Genomic DNA, 19,104 nt, shown 5'->3' with positions numbered 1-19,104 from the left:
CACTCTACATTTACATTTTTATCATTTAATTTTAGTTAGTATACTTGATCTTTTTTAGATAAAAAATTTTCCTTAATTTTTAGATTCTTAATATTCTTAATTTTTATTATATTTTTATTTCAATTTATTAATTATTAATTAATTATTTTAATTTCACCTTTTTATTTATTTATATAATAAACATTTTTAGAATTAAATTTTATTGAGTATTTTTTTATATGTATTTATTTTAAGTTATTAATTATTAATTTTAATTTGACCTTTTTTATTAATTATACATTTTTGCAATTTATTATACGTTTTAAAATGTATAATGTTTACATTTTTAATGTTAAGAGGTTTACTTTTTAAGTGTTACTGTTTTTTTAGATTGTAAATGTCAGAATTTAAAAAAAATGTAATCAAATTTTTTATAGCAAGTAGATCTGACTCCATAAAAGTGAATCTATGCAAAACTGACCACTGACATTATTTTGTCCATTAGGAGCCTGAATTATCATTTACTGCAATGCATATGAGGAAATAATAACATTGAAACTGTACAAAAAGTATTGGTCATAGAACCGCAGCTGTAGTTTCACACAGGAACCACTGAAGGATCTAATGGTTTCTTTGGTCTCAGGAAAGGCGTCGACTGGCGATCCAGAACGCAGCGCATGAGTGGAAGGGGCTTAAAGCGCATCAGTGGGAGGGGCTTAAACAGAACGAGGCTCAGCCGTGGGAGGGGCTTAAAGCCTCAAGCCTCGAGATTCCTGCGCAGAACGGCTCAAAGGAAGACGTCAGTTCAGACAATAGCCCCGCCCACAGCCCTGCGCAGACCAATGGGAACGCTCAGGAGACCTCGCCGGACGAGCCCAGGTGTGTGTGTGGGTATGTGTGTGAGTCAGTGTCAGTTTCAGAGTCAGTGTGTCTCTGAGTCAGTGTGTGTCTGAGTCAGTGTGTCTAAGTCGGTGTGTGTCTGAGTCGGTGTGTGTCTGAGTCAGTGTGTGTCTGAGTCGGTGTGGGTCTGAGTGAGTCAGTGTGTGTGAGTCAGTGTCTCAGTCAGTTTCTGAGTCAGTGTGTCTGAGTCAGTGTGTCTGAGTCAGTGTGTGTCTGAGTCAGTGTGTGTCTGAGTCAGTGTGTCTGAGTCAGTGTGTGTCTGAGTCAGTGTCTCAGTCAGTTTCTGAGTCAGTGTGTTTCTGAGTCAGTGCCTCAGTCAGTTTCTGAGTCAGTGTGTCTGAGTGACTGTGTCTGAGTGTGTGTGTCTGAGTGTGTGTGTCTGAGTCAGTGTATGTCTGAGTGTGTTTGTGTGAGTCAGTGTGTGTCTGAGTCAGTGTGTCTGAGTGTTTGTGTCTGAGTCAGTGGGTGTCTGAGTCTGTCTGAGTCAGTGTGTCTGATTGTGTGTGTCTGAGTCAGTGTGTGTCTGAGCCAGTGTGTGTCTGAGTCAGTGTGTGTGTCTGAGTCAGTGTGTGTCTGAGTCAGTGTGTGTCTGAGTCAGTGTCTCAGTCAGTTTCTGAGTCAGTGTGTCTGAGTGTGTGTGTCTGAGTCAGTGTGTGTGTGAGTCTGTAAATATTAATCGATTCGTATCGATGCATCGATTATACAGCCGACGATTCGATGCATCGATCCGTCCGCAAGAGTATCGATTAATGTGTTTGTTTTGCCGCCTGTCTATTTTCAGCATCCGCTCATATGCGTACAAACGATTGTTGTTATGCACTGGGCTAACGTAACTAAACTGCCAGTGTGAATGCACCTTCAGTCACTTAGTCGGCGAATTCCAAGCTAGCAGTTATTAGCGTAAACAAACAGGCGCTAAGGTGTACAAAAGGCTACTTCAACAGCTTACTTGAAAAGTCTAGGGTGCTTTCACACCAACTCGGAACGGGCACGGTTCGCATGAAAAATCGCTAATTATGTAAACGCTGTCTGTCATGTGGACCCGGGTGCGCACTGGGTACCAAACCCGAGACTGCCTGGAGGAGGTGCGCTGAGTTCGGTTGCACTCGAACCGTGCCGCGGCTCACGTGAATGTGAAAGCATCACGGACTCGGGTGCGTACTTGTTCAGGAAGTAAGTGACCTGCGCATTCTTTTTAGCTGATTATGATGTATTTAGTTAAATAAAACACATGTAAGGGCTGATAGTGTTGATAATTTACCTTGGATAAGAGCGAGAGAGAGTCTGCAGTGTATTCGCACACACACATAGCGCGTGGACTCAGGGCAACACATTAATGGAAATCCACTGTCTCCTGCGTTTGCAATCAGCAAAAAGCCAAATGCGGCACACAGTAAACCGGTGTTGTTCACTCAGCTGTGCATAATAGCACCAAATAAAATAAAAAACACAATATATTGACCCGCGTTTTGTTTTCTATCATGCGTCGTGCACGTTTGCGATGACGTAAGATGCACGGAAACACACCAGGATTCGATAGAATCAAGTTTTGAACTGAATGCAGTAACTGTTATATTTGCTGTTCTATTTGCAGTGCATTGAGCACAACATACACATTATGTGAATAGAATACTGTTCCTGTATTCTCAATAAAAGGCAAATTATAAACATTTTTGTTGATTTATTTGAAACTTAATAGATATCATGTAAAAATATCGATTATTGAATCGTATCGAATCGTATCGCGGGGAATTCTGAAGTATCGAAAATAATCGAATCGTTGGCTTAAGAAATCGGTATCGTATCGAATCGTCATGAAGGCTCCGATTTACACCCCTAGTCTGAGTCAGTGTCTCAGTCAGTTTCTGAGTCAGCGTGTCTGAGTGTGCATGTGTGTGTGTCTGAGTGTGTGTGTGTCTGAGTTTTTGTGTGTCTGAGTCAGTGTGTGTCTGAGTCAGTGTGTGTCTGAGTCAGTGTCTCAGTCAGTTTCTGAGTCATTGTGTCTGAGTGTCTGTGTGTCTGAGTCAGTGTGTGTCTGAATGTGTGTGTCTGAGTCAGTGTGTGCCTGAGTCAGTGTGTGTCTGAGTCAGTGTGTGTCTGAATGTGTGTGTCAGAGTCAGTGTCCGTCTGAGTCAGTGTGTGTCTGAGTCTGTGTGTGTCTGAGTCAGTGTGTCTGATTGTGTGTGTCTGAGTCAGTGTGTCTGATTGTGTGTGTCTGAGTCAGTGTGTCTGAGTCAGTGTGTGTCTGAATGTGTGTGTCTGAGTCAGTGTGTGTCTGAGTCAGTGTGTCTCTTAGTCAGTGTGTCTGAGTGTCTGTGTGTGAGTCAGTGTGTGTCTGAGTCAGTGTGTGTCTGAATGTGTGTGTCTGAGTCAGTGTGTGTCTGAGTCTGTGTGTGTTTTAGTCAGTGTGTCTGATTGTGTGTCTGAGTCAGTGTGTGTCTGAGTCAGTGTGTGTCTGAGTCAGTGTGTCTGAATGTGTGTGTCTGAATGTGTGTGTCTGAGTCAGTGTGTGTCTGAGTCAGTGTGTGTCTGAGGCAGTGTGTGTCTGAGTCTGTGTGTGTCTGAGTCAGTGTGTCTGAGTCAGTGTGTGTCTGAGTCAGTGTGTCTGAGTCAGTGTGTCTGAGTCAGTGTGTGTCTGAGTCAGTGTGTGTCTGAGTCAGTGTGTGTGAGTCAGTGTGTTTGAGTCAGTGTGTGTCTGAGTCAGTGTGTGTCTGAGTCAGTGTGTGTGAGTCAGTGTCTCAGTCAGTTTCTGAGTCAGTGTGTCTGAGTCGGTATGTCTGAGTCAGTGTGTATATGAGTCAGTGTGTCTGAGTCAGTGTGTGTCTGAGTCAGTGTGTGTCTGAGTCAGTGTGTGTCTGAATGTGTGTGTCTGAGTCAGTGTGTGTCTGAGTCTGTGTGTGTTTTAGTCAGTGTGTCTGATTGTGTGTGTCTGAGTCAGTGTGTGTCTGAGTCAGTGTGTGTCTGAGTCAGTGTGTGTCTGAGTCAGTGTGTCTGAATGTGTGTGTCTGAATGTGTGTGTCTGAGTCAGTGTGTGTCTGAGTCAGTGTGTGTCTGAGGCAGTGTGTGTCTGAGTCTGTGTGTGTCTGAGTCAGTGTGTCTGAGTCAGTGTGTGTCTGAGTCAGTGTGTCTGAGTCAGTGTGTCTGAGTCAGTGTGTCTGAGTCAGTGTGTGTCTGAGGCAGTGTGTGTCTGAGTCTGTGTGTGTCTGAGTCAGTGTGTGTCTGAGTCAGTGTGTCTGAGTCAGTGTGTTTGAGTCAGTGTGTGTCTGAGTCAGTGTGTGTCTGAGTCAGTGTGTGTGAGTCAGTGTCTCAGTCAGTTTCTGAGTCAGTGTGTCTGAGTCGGTATGTCTGAGTCAGTGTGTATCTGAGTCAGTGTGTCTGAGTCAGTGTGTCTGAGTCAGTGTGTGTCTGAGTCAGTGTGTGTCTGAGTCAGTGTCTCAGTCAGTTTCTGAGTCAGTGTGTTTCTGAGTCAGTGTGTTTCTGAGTCAGTGTCTCAGTCAGTTTCTGTGTCAGTGTGTCTGAGTGTGTGTGTCTGAGTCAGTGTATGTCTGAGTGTGTGTGTGTGAGTCAGTGTGTGTCTGAGTCAGTGTGTGTCTGAGTCAGTGTGTGTCTGAGTCAGTGTGTCTGTCTGACCAGCTAGTTGTGCCTCAGGCCTGTCACATCCGGCCCGCCCCGGCCCTCTAGCTGCTACCGTAGGCGCACACCAGGTTCAACATCTTCCCCCCCTTCCCTGGTGAGTCGGTACAATCAGCAGCTGCCAACGCGGAACCCCGGGTGGCGGTTAACTAACTCGGAAAACTCAGCTGGGCCTAAGTTCATGGTGGGCTATTCAATCTGCGGAGGATGCAAGCCAAAACTAGAGTGGAGGAAGTCACTGTTCGAGAACTCTTGTTTGCTGATGACTGTGCTCTGGCTGCTGGCTCAAATAAAGATCTACAGGACAGTATGGACCACCTCTCCTCAGCTTGCAACAACTTCGGCCTAAAAATTATCACAAAGAAGACTGAAGTCTTATACCAACCTGCTCCTGGGAAACCCTATACTGAGCCAACCATCTTTGTGAATGGGCAAAAGCTCTCAGCCGTTGACAAGATTATTTACCTTGGTAGTACACTGTCTCGTGCTGTGCACATAGATGATGAAGTTAACATCAGGATTGTCAAGGTCAGTGCAGCCTTTGGACGTCTACGTGACTCGGTATGGGAGAGGACTGGCATCAAGCAGGAGACAAAATTGAAGGTCTACCGGGCTGTTGTTTTGCCAACTCTTCTGTATGGGTGCGAAGCTTGGACAGTCTACCAGCGCCATGCCAAAAAATTGAATCATATCCTCTTGAGCTGTCTGAGGAAACTGCTGAGGATCAAGTGGCAAGACAGAATTCCTAACACGGAAGTCCTCAGCAAGGCAAATATCCCCAGCATCTACACCATGCTTGCGAAGGAACAGTTTAGATGGACTGGTCACGTGACTAGAATGTCTTACGTGAGACTTCCAAAACAAGTCTTCTTTGGCGAGCTCAAAAAAGGCAAGCGAGCACAAGGTCGCCCCAAAAAGCGCTACAAGGACACTCTTAAAGCTTCCTTGAAGAGTTTTGGACTCGACCTGAAAAGCTGGGAATCCCTAGCGCAGGACCGATCTGCCTGGATTAGAAAAGTCCAGGACGGTGCAATCCTCTGTGAGAGCAGGAGAAGCTCCTGTGCTATCTTGAAGAGGCAGCAGCACAAATTTACCAAGGAAGAACGTGTGGCTGCACCTCAGAGTTCTACATCCTTCCTCAGCTGTCCAGTGTGCCACAGGGAATTACGGGCTCGGATTGGCCTCTTTAGCCATCTGCGCACTCATCAAAACCCAACAAAATGACAAACGTGCCATGGTCATCATCAACTTTTTTGATGGACGAACAAGAAGTGTCTGAGTGTGTGTGTGTGTGAGTCAGTGTCTGAGTCAGTTTCTGAGTCAGTGTGTGTGTCTGAGTCAGTGTGTGTGTCTGAGTCAGTGTGTGTGTCTGAGTCAGTGTGTGTTTCTGAGTCAGTGTGTGTTTCTGAGTCAGTGTGTGTCTGAGTCAGTGTGTGTCTGTGTCTGAGTCAGTGTGTGTCTGAGTGTGTGTGTGTGTGTGAGTCAGTGTCTGAGTCAGTTTCTGAGTCAGTGTGTGTCTGAGTCAGTGTGTGTCTGAGTCAGTGTGTGTCTGTGTCTGAGTCAGTGTGTGTCTGAGTGTGTGTGTGTGTGTGAGTCAGTGTCTGAGTCAGTTTCTGAGTCAGTGTGTGTGTCTGAGTCAGTGTGTGTGTCTGAGTCAGTGTGTGTTTCTGAGTCAGTGTGTGTCTGAGTGTGTGTGTGTGAGTCAGTGTCTGAGTCAGTTTCTGAGTCAGTGTGTGTGTCTGAGTCAGTGTGTGTGTCTGAGTCAGTGTGTGTTTCTGAGTCAGTGTGTGTCTGAGTCAGTGTGTGTCTGAGTCAGTGTGTGTCTGAGTCAGTGTGTGTGTCTGAGTAAGTGTGTGTGTCTGAGTCAGTGTGTGTCTGAGTCAGTGTGTGTCTGTGTCTGAGTCAGTGTGTGTCTGAGTCAGTGTGTGTCTGAGTCAGTGTGTGTCTGTGTCTGAGTCAGTGTGTGTCTGAGTCAGTGTGTGTCTGAGTGTATGTGAAGTGTCTGAGTGCTGTGATTCTCTGTCACAGGCGCTTGAGTCCGCTCACACTCTCAGCTGGAGGTTTACGATCCACCAGTCGCCCAAACAGCCCCAGAGACTCCAGGTACATCTACACAAACACACACCTCACAGTGTCAGAGCTGTACATCACAAACACACACCTCACAGTGTCAGAGCTGTACATCACAAACACACACCTCACAGTGTCAGAGCTGTACATCACAAACACACACCTCACAGTGTCAGAGCTGTACATCACAAACACACACCTCACAGTGTCAGAGCTGTACATCACAAACACACACCTCACAGTGTCAAAGCTGTACATCACAAACACACACCTCACAGTGTCAGAGCTGTACATCACAAACACACACCTCACAGTGTCAGAGCTGTACATCACAAACACACACCTCACAGTGTCAGAGCTGTGCATCACAAACACACACCTCACAGTGTCAGAGCTGTACATCACAAACACACACCTCACGGTGTCAGAGCTGTGCATCACAAACACACACCTCACAGTGTCAGAGCTGTACATCACAAACACACACCTCACGGTGTCAGAGCTGTACATCACAAACACACACCTCACAGTGTCAGAGCTGTGCATCACAAACATGTGTTTAATGCAGTGACATGCGTCACACTGTCAGAACTGACATTTCACCTCCATTTTTGTCCTTAGTGTTTTTTTTTTAAAGTAGTTATTTTAATTTGACAAAGTATGATTGAATTAATTATTAGTAAGTGTTTTATTTGTATTTTTTATTTTAAAAAATGTATATTTTTTTTTTGGCTGCAGTGCCTCCCGCTGTGATGTTCCCAGCATGCTCGTGCTATAACACATTTGATACGTCTTTGTCCAACACACACACACACACACACACACACAAACACACACACACACGTGAATCTCTCTGATTCTTGGCGGCTCAGTTTAATCCATCACGTGACCAGTGTTTGTTCAGTTATAGAGCGAGTGAGCGATGAGCAGTGCAGATCTAGCGTCTGATGTCTGAGTGTTTCAGTCTGTATGTGGGCAGAGAATTAAAGCGTGAATCACATGCGTCTCATCAAGAGCTGCTGCTTAAAAGCTCATTATTTCCCTCTGAATTAACCTCTCAAAATTAAATCTCTCAAATAAATCGCTCTAATTATAATTAACCAAACGGCTTCCGTAGAGCGTTAATGTTTTTTGGTCACACTTTATTTTAAGGTGTCATTGTTACAGTGTAATTATATATTTAAGCACTGAGTAATATTAATTAACCACATGTATTTACTATAGGTTTTGGTTGAGGGTTAGTTGCATGTAATTATGCATAATTTACTGTTATTACTACGGTAAGTATATGTAATATATGTAACAAGGACACTGTAAAAGTAAGTCTTATCTGTTTTTTTAATTGTTAAAATGCAGAACGTTAGTGTTAAGTTATAGTACTTAAAACTATCTGTACAGTATATACTGTATAAACAACAGAAGTCCATTGAAATGAGTGGTTTATCTGTGTATCGAGGGGTTCAGTTGATCAGATCTGGAACACACACAGACGCTGCTATCGATCTCTTCATGCCAAGTGTGAATACAGTCCAGATATTCCTCTCAGAAGAGACTCTGTCCGGACATGTTTGCCAGGAGCGTTTCAATCATTCGTACAGTCCTGTGTTACAGGAGCCGGAGACTCATCCATGGAAATGAAACGAGACGAGCGTTCAGAGTCTGTTTATGTCTGACAGTCAAGTTTCTCATTCACTGCAATGTCTGAAAACGCTAAATTCACCTTTACTGCCCATGTGTAAAACCTCGAAAAAGCTCACTGAGATGATACAGAAGGAAAAATAAGTAATAAAGTTATCGCGCAATTCTTCTGACAGGATCATTTTATTTAGTAAAATATCTCATCATCCACTGATGCGTCCAGTCGATCTCACTCACCATTATATGTTTGGTCTGAATCGCAACCGCTCTCATGTTTAGTCAATTTTGTCATCTTTGCAGGACTGTGATATGAAGAGCCATATTTAAGTAACAGTGTGAAAGTGAATCGCACATAACAGGCACAAAACTGGTATAAAACTGAATATCTTTTGGTACAATATGTGTCACATATGACATCGTTTTTAAATACCTTGGTTTTGACAGTCCACACTACAATGCTAAAACGGCGTTTTCAAATTTATCCAGTTTGGAGAGCGTTTTCAAAAAGCTTCGTTTCATTAATAAAAATGTATTAGGGGTTGTTTACACGACACAGTTTTCAACAAAAAACGTAAAACCTTTTATGCGTTTTGGCCGTTTGTTTACTTGAAAACAGCGTTTTGGGCACTTAAAAACGCAAAGTTTTGAAAACGGGTTTCAAAGTGCAAGTTTTTCAAAGCAGTCTCCGTGTAAACAACAAAAACGCGAATCTCTGCAGATAATGATGTCATGCACATGCGTGTCACGTGTTCAGTCTATACTCTATAGTGTTGCATCGCCATCTACTGGCCTGGCAGCAGAATACAGCGATTTTAGTCGTTTTCGCGGATCCGTGCAAATGGGGATTGTTTTGACAATGGTGTCGTGTAAATGTAATGTGAACAAGGCCGGAGACTCGAAACCGAATCTCTTGCATGATGGTTTTCTGTGTGGCGTCTCGGCGTTCAAGCTTAGTTTAGTTCATGTCAAGTTTCTCAAAAATTTCAGAAAACGCTAAATTCACCTTTACAGCGCAGGGCCCATGCGTAAAACCTCACGAAAGCTCACTGAGATGATTTTTCAAGTTTATCCACTTTGGAGAGCGTTTCAGAAAGCTTTGTTTTCATTAATAAAAACTGCGTCTCAGTGTGAACGGAAGGCCAAAAAAGATGCGTTTCAAATGGAAAAACGTATTAGTGTGAACAAGGCCGGAGACTCAAACTCATCACAGGCAAACGAAACGAGACGAAACACTCCTGCATGATGGTTTTCTGTGTGGCGTCACCAGGTTTCAGGACGGTCCCGGCGTTCAGAGCCTGTCGATGTCGGAGCGCCACCTGGCGGAGCTGGAGGGTGAAACACTGCGTCTGTTCGGCCCCGGGGCCCTGGAGACGCTGGAGCGATGCTGGGGGGTCCAGACGGCCTCGAGCGTCACTACCGTCTCCTTCAGATACATACACTTCGACTCCATCATCCCCACATTCCTGCGCATCCGCCTCAAATTCCCAAACCTCATGGTGAGGATCAGACCCTTATAGATACAGTCAAAGCTAAAACTATTCAGACTATGGTATTTTTTTGCTAGTGTGTGCAGGACTCTATAGTAAGTGAGGAGAGCAAAATAAAGTAAACTGTGACCTATTATACAGAGACTACCAGTAACATTTATAACAATTTTGGACCAAAAAAATGATTGGGACCCTTTTTAGCTGATCATATTTTGCTGAAGTGATTTTTCTTTAATAACTAATGCAGCTTTTTACACCACAGACTGAACAACATGAAGCATTGCTTGGTGATTGGTTGAGCTAAACTGGTATTATCTAATTGTGTAGTTAAATTTAACAGCTGACAGATATTCAACATAATTCATGTGTGAGAGTCTAACAGAAGGACGGACAAAACCAGTGAAATATCAACTGAGTTCTGCTTATATTTTATTACCATTGTCTAAACTATAGTGAATAAACTGATAATGTGAGAAATGTTGAAGGAGTCTGAATACAGTTTGGTTTGACTGTATATTTCAAACGGGTCATGAAATGCTTTTTCAGATCTTTATATCATGTTTCTGGATGTTTGTTTGTGAAATTTATTGCAGATGAACCAATGCAACCAATATGTCAACGATGACATTTGTCAATGTCAATACTCCACATCGCTATAGTTTCCAATGCAAGATATTTAAAAGAACTGGCAGCATGTTGAGAATCATTAAAGGGATAGTTCACCCAAATATGTTTATTAATCATTCCAAACTCGTAAGACATTCTTTAATCTTCAGAACACAGATTCATATATTTTTGATAAATCTGAGACTTTACTGTCCCTCCGTTGACAGCTACTCAACTACCACTTCTTTGACGCTTCAAAGAGTTCATAAAGAGTTCGTAGAAATAATCCCTATGAATTGAGCGGTAAAATCCAAATTTTCTGAGAATGCAAAATATTGAAATATAATTTCATTCAAACTTTTGCATTTCCCCGAGAAACTTTGCATTCGCTCGTAAAATGTGATGGAAATAACATGAGGTGGTATAAAAACTTTATTTCAGTGCTTTTGTAAACGAACAAGCACAAAGTTTCTTGGGGAAACACAAATTGCATTGAAATATAATTTTTCTTCCCATCTCATTTCATTCAAACTTTTTGGGTTTTCCCCAAGAAACTTTGCATTCTCTCGCAAAACATTTGTGTTCAGTCATGCATTTCTAAATGTTTGTTCTTTTAGATAGATATGCACAGTTTTGGAGGTGTAGATGTACATATACATGTTATGGGGTGTGTACATTACCACAAAATGACCACATCACAAATTAGCTGAATTCAAATCCTGGCATTTCAGAAGGGTGGAAAACAAAAACTCGTATTTTAAAGAGGAACTTTAATGATTTTTTATCCTCCATGTTAATCTTTCTTCAGTGTGCTGTGTTGCTGTTTGAGCATGAAAAAGCTTCAGTTATTCTCTATATCAGTGTCAGTGTTTCTGAACTCCTGAAACGCCTCCATTTTAGTCATGAGTTTATTCCGGGAACGAACACGTCACAATATTCCTCATTGTAATAATTCATACGCAAAATAAAGGGGCGGGGCCTGGTTGAGTTAGTTAGTAGTGTGTTAAACTGGCGGTTATGGTAAGAGGCGGGACATTTCCCAAACACACTCGAAGCGCTCGACCAATCACAACACACTGATCCAGCCGACCAATCAGAGCACAGTGTGCTTTTCAGAAGGAGGGGCTTCATAGAGACAGGAAGTAAACAGAGTGTTACTGACAGACTGGGAAGAGAGGAGCCGCAACAATGGAGAATATGAGGAAAATAATCAACATTCAAGCAGGAAAACCTGTTCTAGTAGACCCTGAAAACATCATCAAGACTTAAAGCATAACATGGCCTCTTTAAAATTAAACTTTGAGGTGTGAAACTTCCAGTGTGTTTTTATAGTAGAGAAACCTCTTAAAGGTGCATTGTGTAATATTTATGAGGATCTGTTGACAGAAATGCAATATCATATACATAACTGTGTTTTCAGTGGTGTACAAAGACCTTAATGAACCGTTATGTTTTATTGCCTCAGAATGAGCCGTTTCTCTCTACACACACCGCGGGTCACCTTACATCAACATGTTTCTACGGTGGCCCTGATCGGACAAACGCGTTTTGTCACTATGTTGTTCACCGTGCAAAGAAGCTGCTAAAGTCAGTGAATGAAACACTGACACAATGATGAACAAGTAACAATAACATTCGAAATGACATTTTTTCACTGAATAATTAAGTAAAGATAATTTCTTAATTTATCTTTGTAAAGAAACCTCATTGTTTAACTGGCTACTCTCTGCTGTCTCAGACGACATCTCTTCCTGTCGGCCATCTTAACTTCTGTTGGGTGCAATTCACAACCTTACCACTAGATGCCACTAAAAATCATACACTGGGCCTTTAAATGTATATATATAAAGGATATTTTGGTTTTGCTGTCATGGCCTCTTTAACATGCACCTGTAATGATGCTGTTTCCGTCGCAGCACCTGATGTTCATGGAGACGAGCATCACTCATCTTCCTCAGCTGGCGGCTCTGGCTCAGATCCGGCGTCTCGATCAGATCACCGTCCATCCGGAGGGCAATCCTGTGGTGCGACTGACGCTCTGGAGATCTTTCCTCATCTACAGACTTCAGCATCTCAACCTGCAGAAGATCAACGGCACGGAGGTCCGAGCAGCTCCGCCAGCGTCACTCGCTGCTGTGTATGACGAGTGTGTGATGATATATCTGTGTTTTAGGTGACTATGAATGACATCACGGCCTCCGAGTTGATGTTCGGGGCTCTTGGTCATGTCGCTGCGACCGAAACGCCACGCTGTCGCTTGCTTCTGCTGCTGGAGGAGTCCAGGTGTGTGACAGCTTTATTTCTATAGTGCTTTATAGGTGAAAGTGATTCTGTGTCTCTTTGGGATGATGCAACAACTTCAAGCTTCTGGAGACACATACAGTCAAACCAAAAATTACCATTTTCTAAACGATAGCAAATAAACTGTGATAATGTGAGAAATGTATGAATCAATTTTGGTTTGACTGTAGATCTGAAGTAGTGAGTTTAGGTATAAGGGATTAGAGCCAGTGTTTGATCTGTAGGAAAACATTGTGTGTCTTTTTCTGATTGGCAACCAGTGCAGGTTTATGAGGAGAGTGACGTGTGTCTCTTTGGCTTGATAAACACACTCTTGCTGCAGCATCTGGACCAGTTGCAGAGGTTTGACAGTGATGCTGGAAGGAGAGAGCATTACAATAGTCCCGTCTGGAGAGAACAAGAGCTTGGAGAAGGAGTTGTGTAGCTCCGATAGGATGGACCTGATCATCCTAATGTTGCATAAGGCAAATCTCTAGGACCGGCAGTTTTAGCAATGTGTTCTGTGTGAAGTTCAACTGATCATCAATCACAACTTCAAGGTTCCTGGCTGTCCTGGATGGAGTTATGGTTGACAAACCTAGCTGAGAAGTTGTGATGAAGTGTTGGGTTGGCTGAAAACACGAGCAGTTCTGTCTTCACAAGGTTGAGTTGAAGGTGATAGTCCTTCATCCAGCAAGAAATGTCAGTCAGGCTGAGATGTGAGCAGCTCCCGTCGGATCATCCGGCTGGAATGAGAGGTAGAGTTGTGTGTCGTCAGCATAACAGTGATGGGACAAACCAAGCATGCCGGACAAGCCCTGAAAAGTGAAGCCAAAACGTCTTGATCGCCCCCCGGTGACCGGTCCTAGTATAGCTCATAAACCCCGCCTCCCCATGTTATTCAATCGGACGTGAGACCAATTAAATTACACTTCACATATCTTTTGTTCCAAAGATAGTTTCTGTCATTTACTGTAGTTTAGATCACGCTGATGTAATTTCAAGTGTTTGTTTTTAAAATAAGTTTGTTTTTAGTTAGTTATTTGATGCTATAAAAACAGCTCTGTGGCGTACATGATTGGCAGCTGTGATTGACAGGTTCTCTGTGCAAAGTAGTCACTGAAGCAACAACGGACTTTTTTTCGGGATCTTTGGAGGACTGAGGATATTGGAGCTTTGAATTTAATATCAGAATTTCTAAAATTAATTATTTCACACCGACATAATGGGTTGTTCTGCAGCAGAGGCGTGTGCTTGCGGTTGATTCAGCGAGAGTGAGGGCGGGGCGTTGATTTCGCAGCTTTACTTCCTGCTCACTACTGCGCAGGTCTGGTCCCGAAATCGCAACTGCGCAGACTCAAGTCCCAAGATGTCAGCACCATATCGGGACAATGGCGGCTTCACTTCTCGCCAATGGAAGAGAGCGAAGGGGCGTCGTCCATCTTTTTTTACAGTCTATGGGACAAACCATGTTTCTGAATGACAGATCCTAGTGATGTCATGTAGATGGAGAAGAGAACCGGTCCCAGCACTGAGCCCTGAGGCACTCCAGTATCTAGATGATAACAGTGATGGGATAAACCATGTTTCTGAATAACAGACACTAGTGATGACATGTAGATGGAGAGAGAAGCGGTCCCAGCACTGAGCCCTGAGGTACTCCAGTATCTAGATGATAACAGTGATGGGTTAAACTATGTTTCTGAATGACAGATCCTAGTGATGTCATGTAGATGGAGAAGAGAAGCGGTCCCAGCACTGAGCCCTGAGGTACTCCAGTATCTAGATGATAACAGTGATGGGATAAACCATGTTTCTGAATAACAGACACTAGTGATGACATGTAGATGGAGAAGAGAAGGGGTCCCAGCACTGAGCCCTGAGGCACTCCAGTAGCTAGATGATAAACCCGTAATGGGATAAACCATGTTTCGGATTTGGAAGCTGCTCGAGTCCTCAATAAACGAAAGGAGGGGCGTCTCAGTTGATTTACGCTTCTGAAACCAGACTGGTTGTTGTCTGTAAGAAATGTAAAGACTTTATTTTGAAGAGTGAACTGCCTGTAAAATACCTGTGTGTGTGGCAGGCCAGAACATGTACAAGGCAGCTGCCATCCTTCAAGTGCTGTGTGTGTGAGTGTGTGTGTGTGTGTGTGTGTGTCTCCAGGATTATTTGAGCACTCCAGGATTTACAGTATTAAACAGCTTCTTCTTGTGCTGTTCAGCAAATTCTTTTCAGCCGTCTGCTGCTCCCTTGAGCACCTGAGACACGCTAGCACTGCAGAACCAGTCCAGACTCAGAAGGTCCTAGATCAGATAACCTCTTAAATTATTTTAAAAAGACAAAACCATCATTAAAATAAGCAAACAGTAATAATAATCAAGATCGTTCTTATTTTAATTCAACTCCTTAACAACTGTTGTTGTTTTTCAAGAACCAGGATTCTCACAGTTATGGTAAACCGGAATATGAATGGAGGCCTCATTTTAAATTTTAAACTTATGCGAATGCATCATATTAATTAGTCGTATTTTTTTCTCCTCAAGGCTGGTCATAACCTTTTTTTTTAAGTAAGTTACATAAAAAGGTAAATCTGAAAAATAAGACTGATTACTCCTTGTCAAACTGCTAGTTTGTCAAAGTTGTTCTTAAGACAAATTGTTTAACAAAGTCTTAATGCATCTGGCCCCTGGAAAAGTCATGGAAATTATGAAAAATTAATATTTTTATTTTATTTATTTATTTTAATTTAAGTATATATATATAATTTATTTTAATTATATTATATTATATTTAATTATTATATTATATTTAATTATTAATTATATAAATGTTCTTTATTTAAAAAAAAAATATTTTATGTTAATTTCAGCATGGACTTCCTAAGTTAAACTACTTGAATTTTTTATTTTATATATATATTTTAGATTTTATAATTTATTTATTTTTATTTATTCTATTTCAGCATGGACTTCCTAAGTAAATCTGTACTCCTACTGATCATTCAAAACATGTATTGTTCCCGCCACTTGTGTGTCTGTGTGTCTGTAGGAAGCGTCAGCTGCAGTTCCTGCTGGACGGTCGCGGTCGGAGAATCGGTCAGAGTCCAGAGGAACTGAAGGACAACGGCAAACATGCAGGAGACGGTTTGAGCCGAGCGCTCTTCAACTACCCCAGCCGAGTGTCCGACGGCCCTGAGGTGAGGCCAACTGTGGAAAACATTGAATTTCATTTATATATATATATATATATATATATATATATATATATGTATAATTTTTTTTTAAATAATTGTATTACATGTTTTATTTATTTTATTATATATATATATATATATATATTTTATTAATTTAAATATCCGACAGCCCTGAGGTGAGACCAACATTGTAAAATCTATGCTGAAAGAAAAATATAATATGAACATGACACAAAAGGACGGGTCGCGGGAATGGGGGTGTTTCATGACAATATGTCAGTCATCATATGGTAACGAAAATATGACTAGGCCTAGACTACTTGTTCTGAGCAGTGTTGTCAGTGAACAGGCTGTAAAACTGTTGGCTAAGTTACAGACACTCATGAAAAACTGATGCTAATTATCTGGGAAACATTCTCTGACAGCAGTCAAGTTGTCTTTGTTTGTGTCAAACAAGTTGTGAATTTGTTGTAAGATTAAAACAGGAGATCGTGAGTTACTCTGTGCTGATACTCGGAGCTCCAGTGTTTCCTCTGTGAGGGAACGAAACTTTCGGAAGATGTTGTAGCAGAATCACGTGAATAATTCCAGGATATGCTTTTTTTCATTGGTTGTTGCATTAAATCTTACCCAGATACAATATTGCTATTTTCTGATTGGCTATTGTGTAGCCCCTTTCTTTTGATTGGCTGATAAGTGGCGGGCTCGAGTAAGAACTCCTGGGGAGACGCGCTTGATCATGGCTCCACAGTGAGAGCGGCGCGGCCAGAGACATTTTGGCCGCTGCTGCATATTAAGTATATTATAAATTGTTTTTCCGCGTGAGAAATACAATGTGTGGTGGGAGTGCGTGACAAAAGACCGAAATGAGTGACTGTGCGTGACACTTGAGAGCCCTGCGCTAAAAATCACTCACTGCACCTTTAAAGGGAAATTATGTGAAATGTATCAACTTTTGTAATGCAAAAATGTTTGTCATGCCCTGTTGTTGTGTCTCTCAGGAGGAGGGGGATGTTTCCCAGCGCTCAGCGATGGTTCATCAGTATCTGCGAGGTCTGGTCCACCGGGCCTCCAGTCACAGTGTGAAGGGAGAAGCACTGCAGAAGATCTGGCCTTCGCTGTTCTCCGAGCTCGTGAGAGACTGTGTGCTGGAGATGAGAGACACACAGGCCTTCAGACAGACGTGTCTCCAGCGGATCACACACAGCAAATAACAGGCTTAGCGTTTATTGTGCTCGCGATAAACGTAGAGGTGTTTTAACTCGTATCTGTCACCCCCCCCTTTTTGAGCGTAAATATGAAAATGCACTATAATTTAAAGGAGGAGTTCACATCAGAATTTAAATTCCCTGATTATTTACTCTCCTCCACGAAATCCAAGATGTTCATGTCTTTCTTTCTTCAGTGGGAAAGAAATGAAGGTTTTTGAGGAAAACACTCCAGGATTTTCTCCATATAGTGACTTCAATGGAGTCCAACGGGTCGAAGGTCCAAATGTGAGTTTCAGTGCAGCTTCAAAGTCTCGACACGATCCAGCCGAGGAATAAGAGTCTGATCTATACAAACCAGCGGACATTTAATAAAGAAATAAACATTTATATACTTGATAATCACTAATGCTGGTCCTGCACGAGCTGTGATGCGACACACATTACGTGATCAGGGTGAAGTCACTATATGGAGAAAAATCCTGGAATGTTTTCCTCAAAAACCTGAATTTCTTTTCACCCGAAGAAAGAAAGACATGAACATCTTGGATGACGTGGAGGAGAGTAAATTATCAGGAAATTTAAATTCTGAAGTTAATTAATCCTTTAAAAAACTTAAAATAAGGTTGGTCTCTTTTTAAAAGATTACAGGAGTGAAAAAAGTTCTAGAAGTTGAAGTTTACTGTAAAGCAAATGTACTGTAGTATTTATATATAAAGAAATTTGCGAAGTTAATATAAAAAAAAATTGAGTTTTTTTTTATGCGTTCTCCTGTCATAAATTAATATCAATTCTATTACAAAACAAATGCCAAATACAGAACAGGCCTTTCTAACAATCTGTTTTTGTCAAGTTTGATTGTAAAATAGTGCAAACATGACTCCGCCCACTAGGGGGAGGAGCCAGCTGGAAGGTTTTAAAGTAGTAACGCAATTTCAAAACGGTTTTCACAGGAGGAATTTTGAGTGTTTAATCTTTGAAAGATAGTTTAGGGTTATTACTAAAATACGTGATAGGGGAATAAAAGGCGAAGACTGAAGGTTCTCGGGTTGAACCTGAATGTACGTCACATGAATTCGCACATTCGCGGACTTCCGCGTTCAATATCTCGTGAGCTGAATATTGTTAATACACAAATAACATTGTTTTAATATTTAAAGGGTAACTAAACACTAAAACAACTTTTTTTAGTTAATGATCTGTAAAAATGGAGCTTCATAAATGCTGTTCATTGATTCAAGTACATTTTTTGACATTTGGGTTTAAAGTGTTTTAATTCTACAATATATGGTGTAAAAGTGTCTGAGTGCTGCCCTCTTCAGGGTGAACGGTGGCTACTGCAGTTGAATTTTCCTATTGGATGTTATGGTACCCTCTGACGTCAGAGAGTACCAGCTGACCACGCCCTCGCCTACAGAGAGATGTGTGTGAGGTGCACGCCCCTCCCTTCGCTGGGCTCCGCCCACTTTTCCAGAATGTTTTAAATATTGCCAGTGGGTGGAGTCAGGCTCTGACCAGGGGCTTAGTTACTCTTTAAATTATCCTCAAAACGAGCTTTCCTTCGGTGTTGCACTTTGCAGACGGTCCCTTCAGCAGCCGCGCATAGAGATCAATGTACAGTATTTTGTCCGCTGCGAAGGAAAACTCGTATTGAGGAAAATTAGGTTGTAGCTGCTGGTGTTATATGTGTAGTTATGTGTTAGGGGTTATTTATGTAGTAACAACGTTAAGTTCACGAGTTATTGAACGCGGAAGTCCGCGAATCTGCGATTATAAGACCAACTTTAAATAAGTTTTCTGTGAGTGAATCTCCTCTCCTGTCAGGAACTTCTTCTGCCGTCTCGTAATGGTGCTCCTGATTAACAGACTCTGCACAGGTACATTCCAGGTGTGTTACGATACAACCCTCCTTCAGATGTGTGTGCCTCGTTCACTAAACAACTATAAACTTGTGAAACTCATCATCATTATCGAGTGTGTTGCAGATCTTTCTCTTTAATGCCTGTCGCTTCTCCATATTGAATGTCCTTCACAAGCACTGATTTATGTTTTGTACTTTACTGGTTATTAAAAAGAAAAAATGTGAAAACATTTTGATTGACCTGAA

The 19,104-nt window shown here is 42.0% G+C and overlaps 1 protein-coding gene across 3 annotated transcripts in view; it reads left to right on the top strand.

The window, feature by feature from the left end:
• The window catches only part of LOC143700902 (leucine-rich repeat-containing protein 49-like), a 51,212-nt gene extending 32,108 nt beyond the window's left edge, over positions 1-19,104 (top strand). The window contains exons 12-19 of one of the 3 annotated variants that reach the window (XR_013189669.1): positions 623-858; positions 6,541-6,615; positions 9,488-9,716; positions 12,230-12,415; positions 12,487-12,596; positions 15,645-15,792; positions 16,791-18,075; positions 18,753-19,104. Coding sequence is in view for 1 of the 3 variants with exons in the window: in XM_077194660.1 (XP_077050775.1) it covers positions 623-858; positions 6,541-6,615; positions 9,488-9,716; positions 12,230-12,415; positions 12,487-12,596; positions 15,645-15,792; positions 16,791-17,003 (1,197 nt within the window). In the remaining 2 variants the exon portion in view is untranslated. Of the gene's footprint in view, positions 1-622; positions 859-6,540; positions 6,616-9,487; positions 9,717-12,229; positions 12,416-12,486; positions 12,597-15,644; positions 15,793-16,790 lie in introns of all 3 variants that reach the window. The other 2 variants (XR_013189668.1, XM_077194660.1) reach the window with 2 other exon arrangements.

This window comes from Siphateles boraxobius, unplaced genomic scaffold, assembly GCF_051911475.1.
Source record: "Siphateles boraxobius isolate OS27281-9 unplaced genomic scaffold, OSU_SipBor_1 32, whole genome shotgun sequence".
In the NCBI taxonomy this organism is placed as follows: Eukaryota; Metazoa; Chordata; class Actinopteri; order Cypriniformes; family Leuciscidae; genus Siphateles; species Siphateles boraxobius.
The sequence above is the reverse complement of the archived record's forward strand: the minus strand, read 5'-3'. Positions and strand labels throughout refer to the sequence as shown.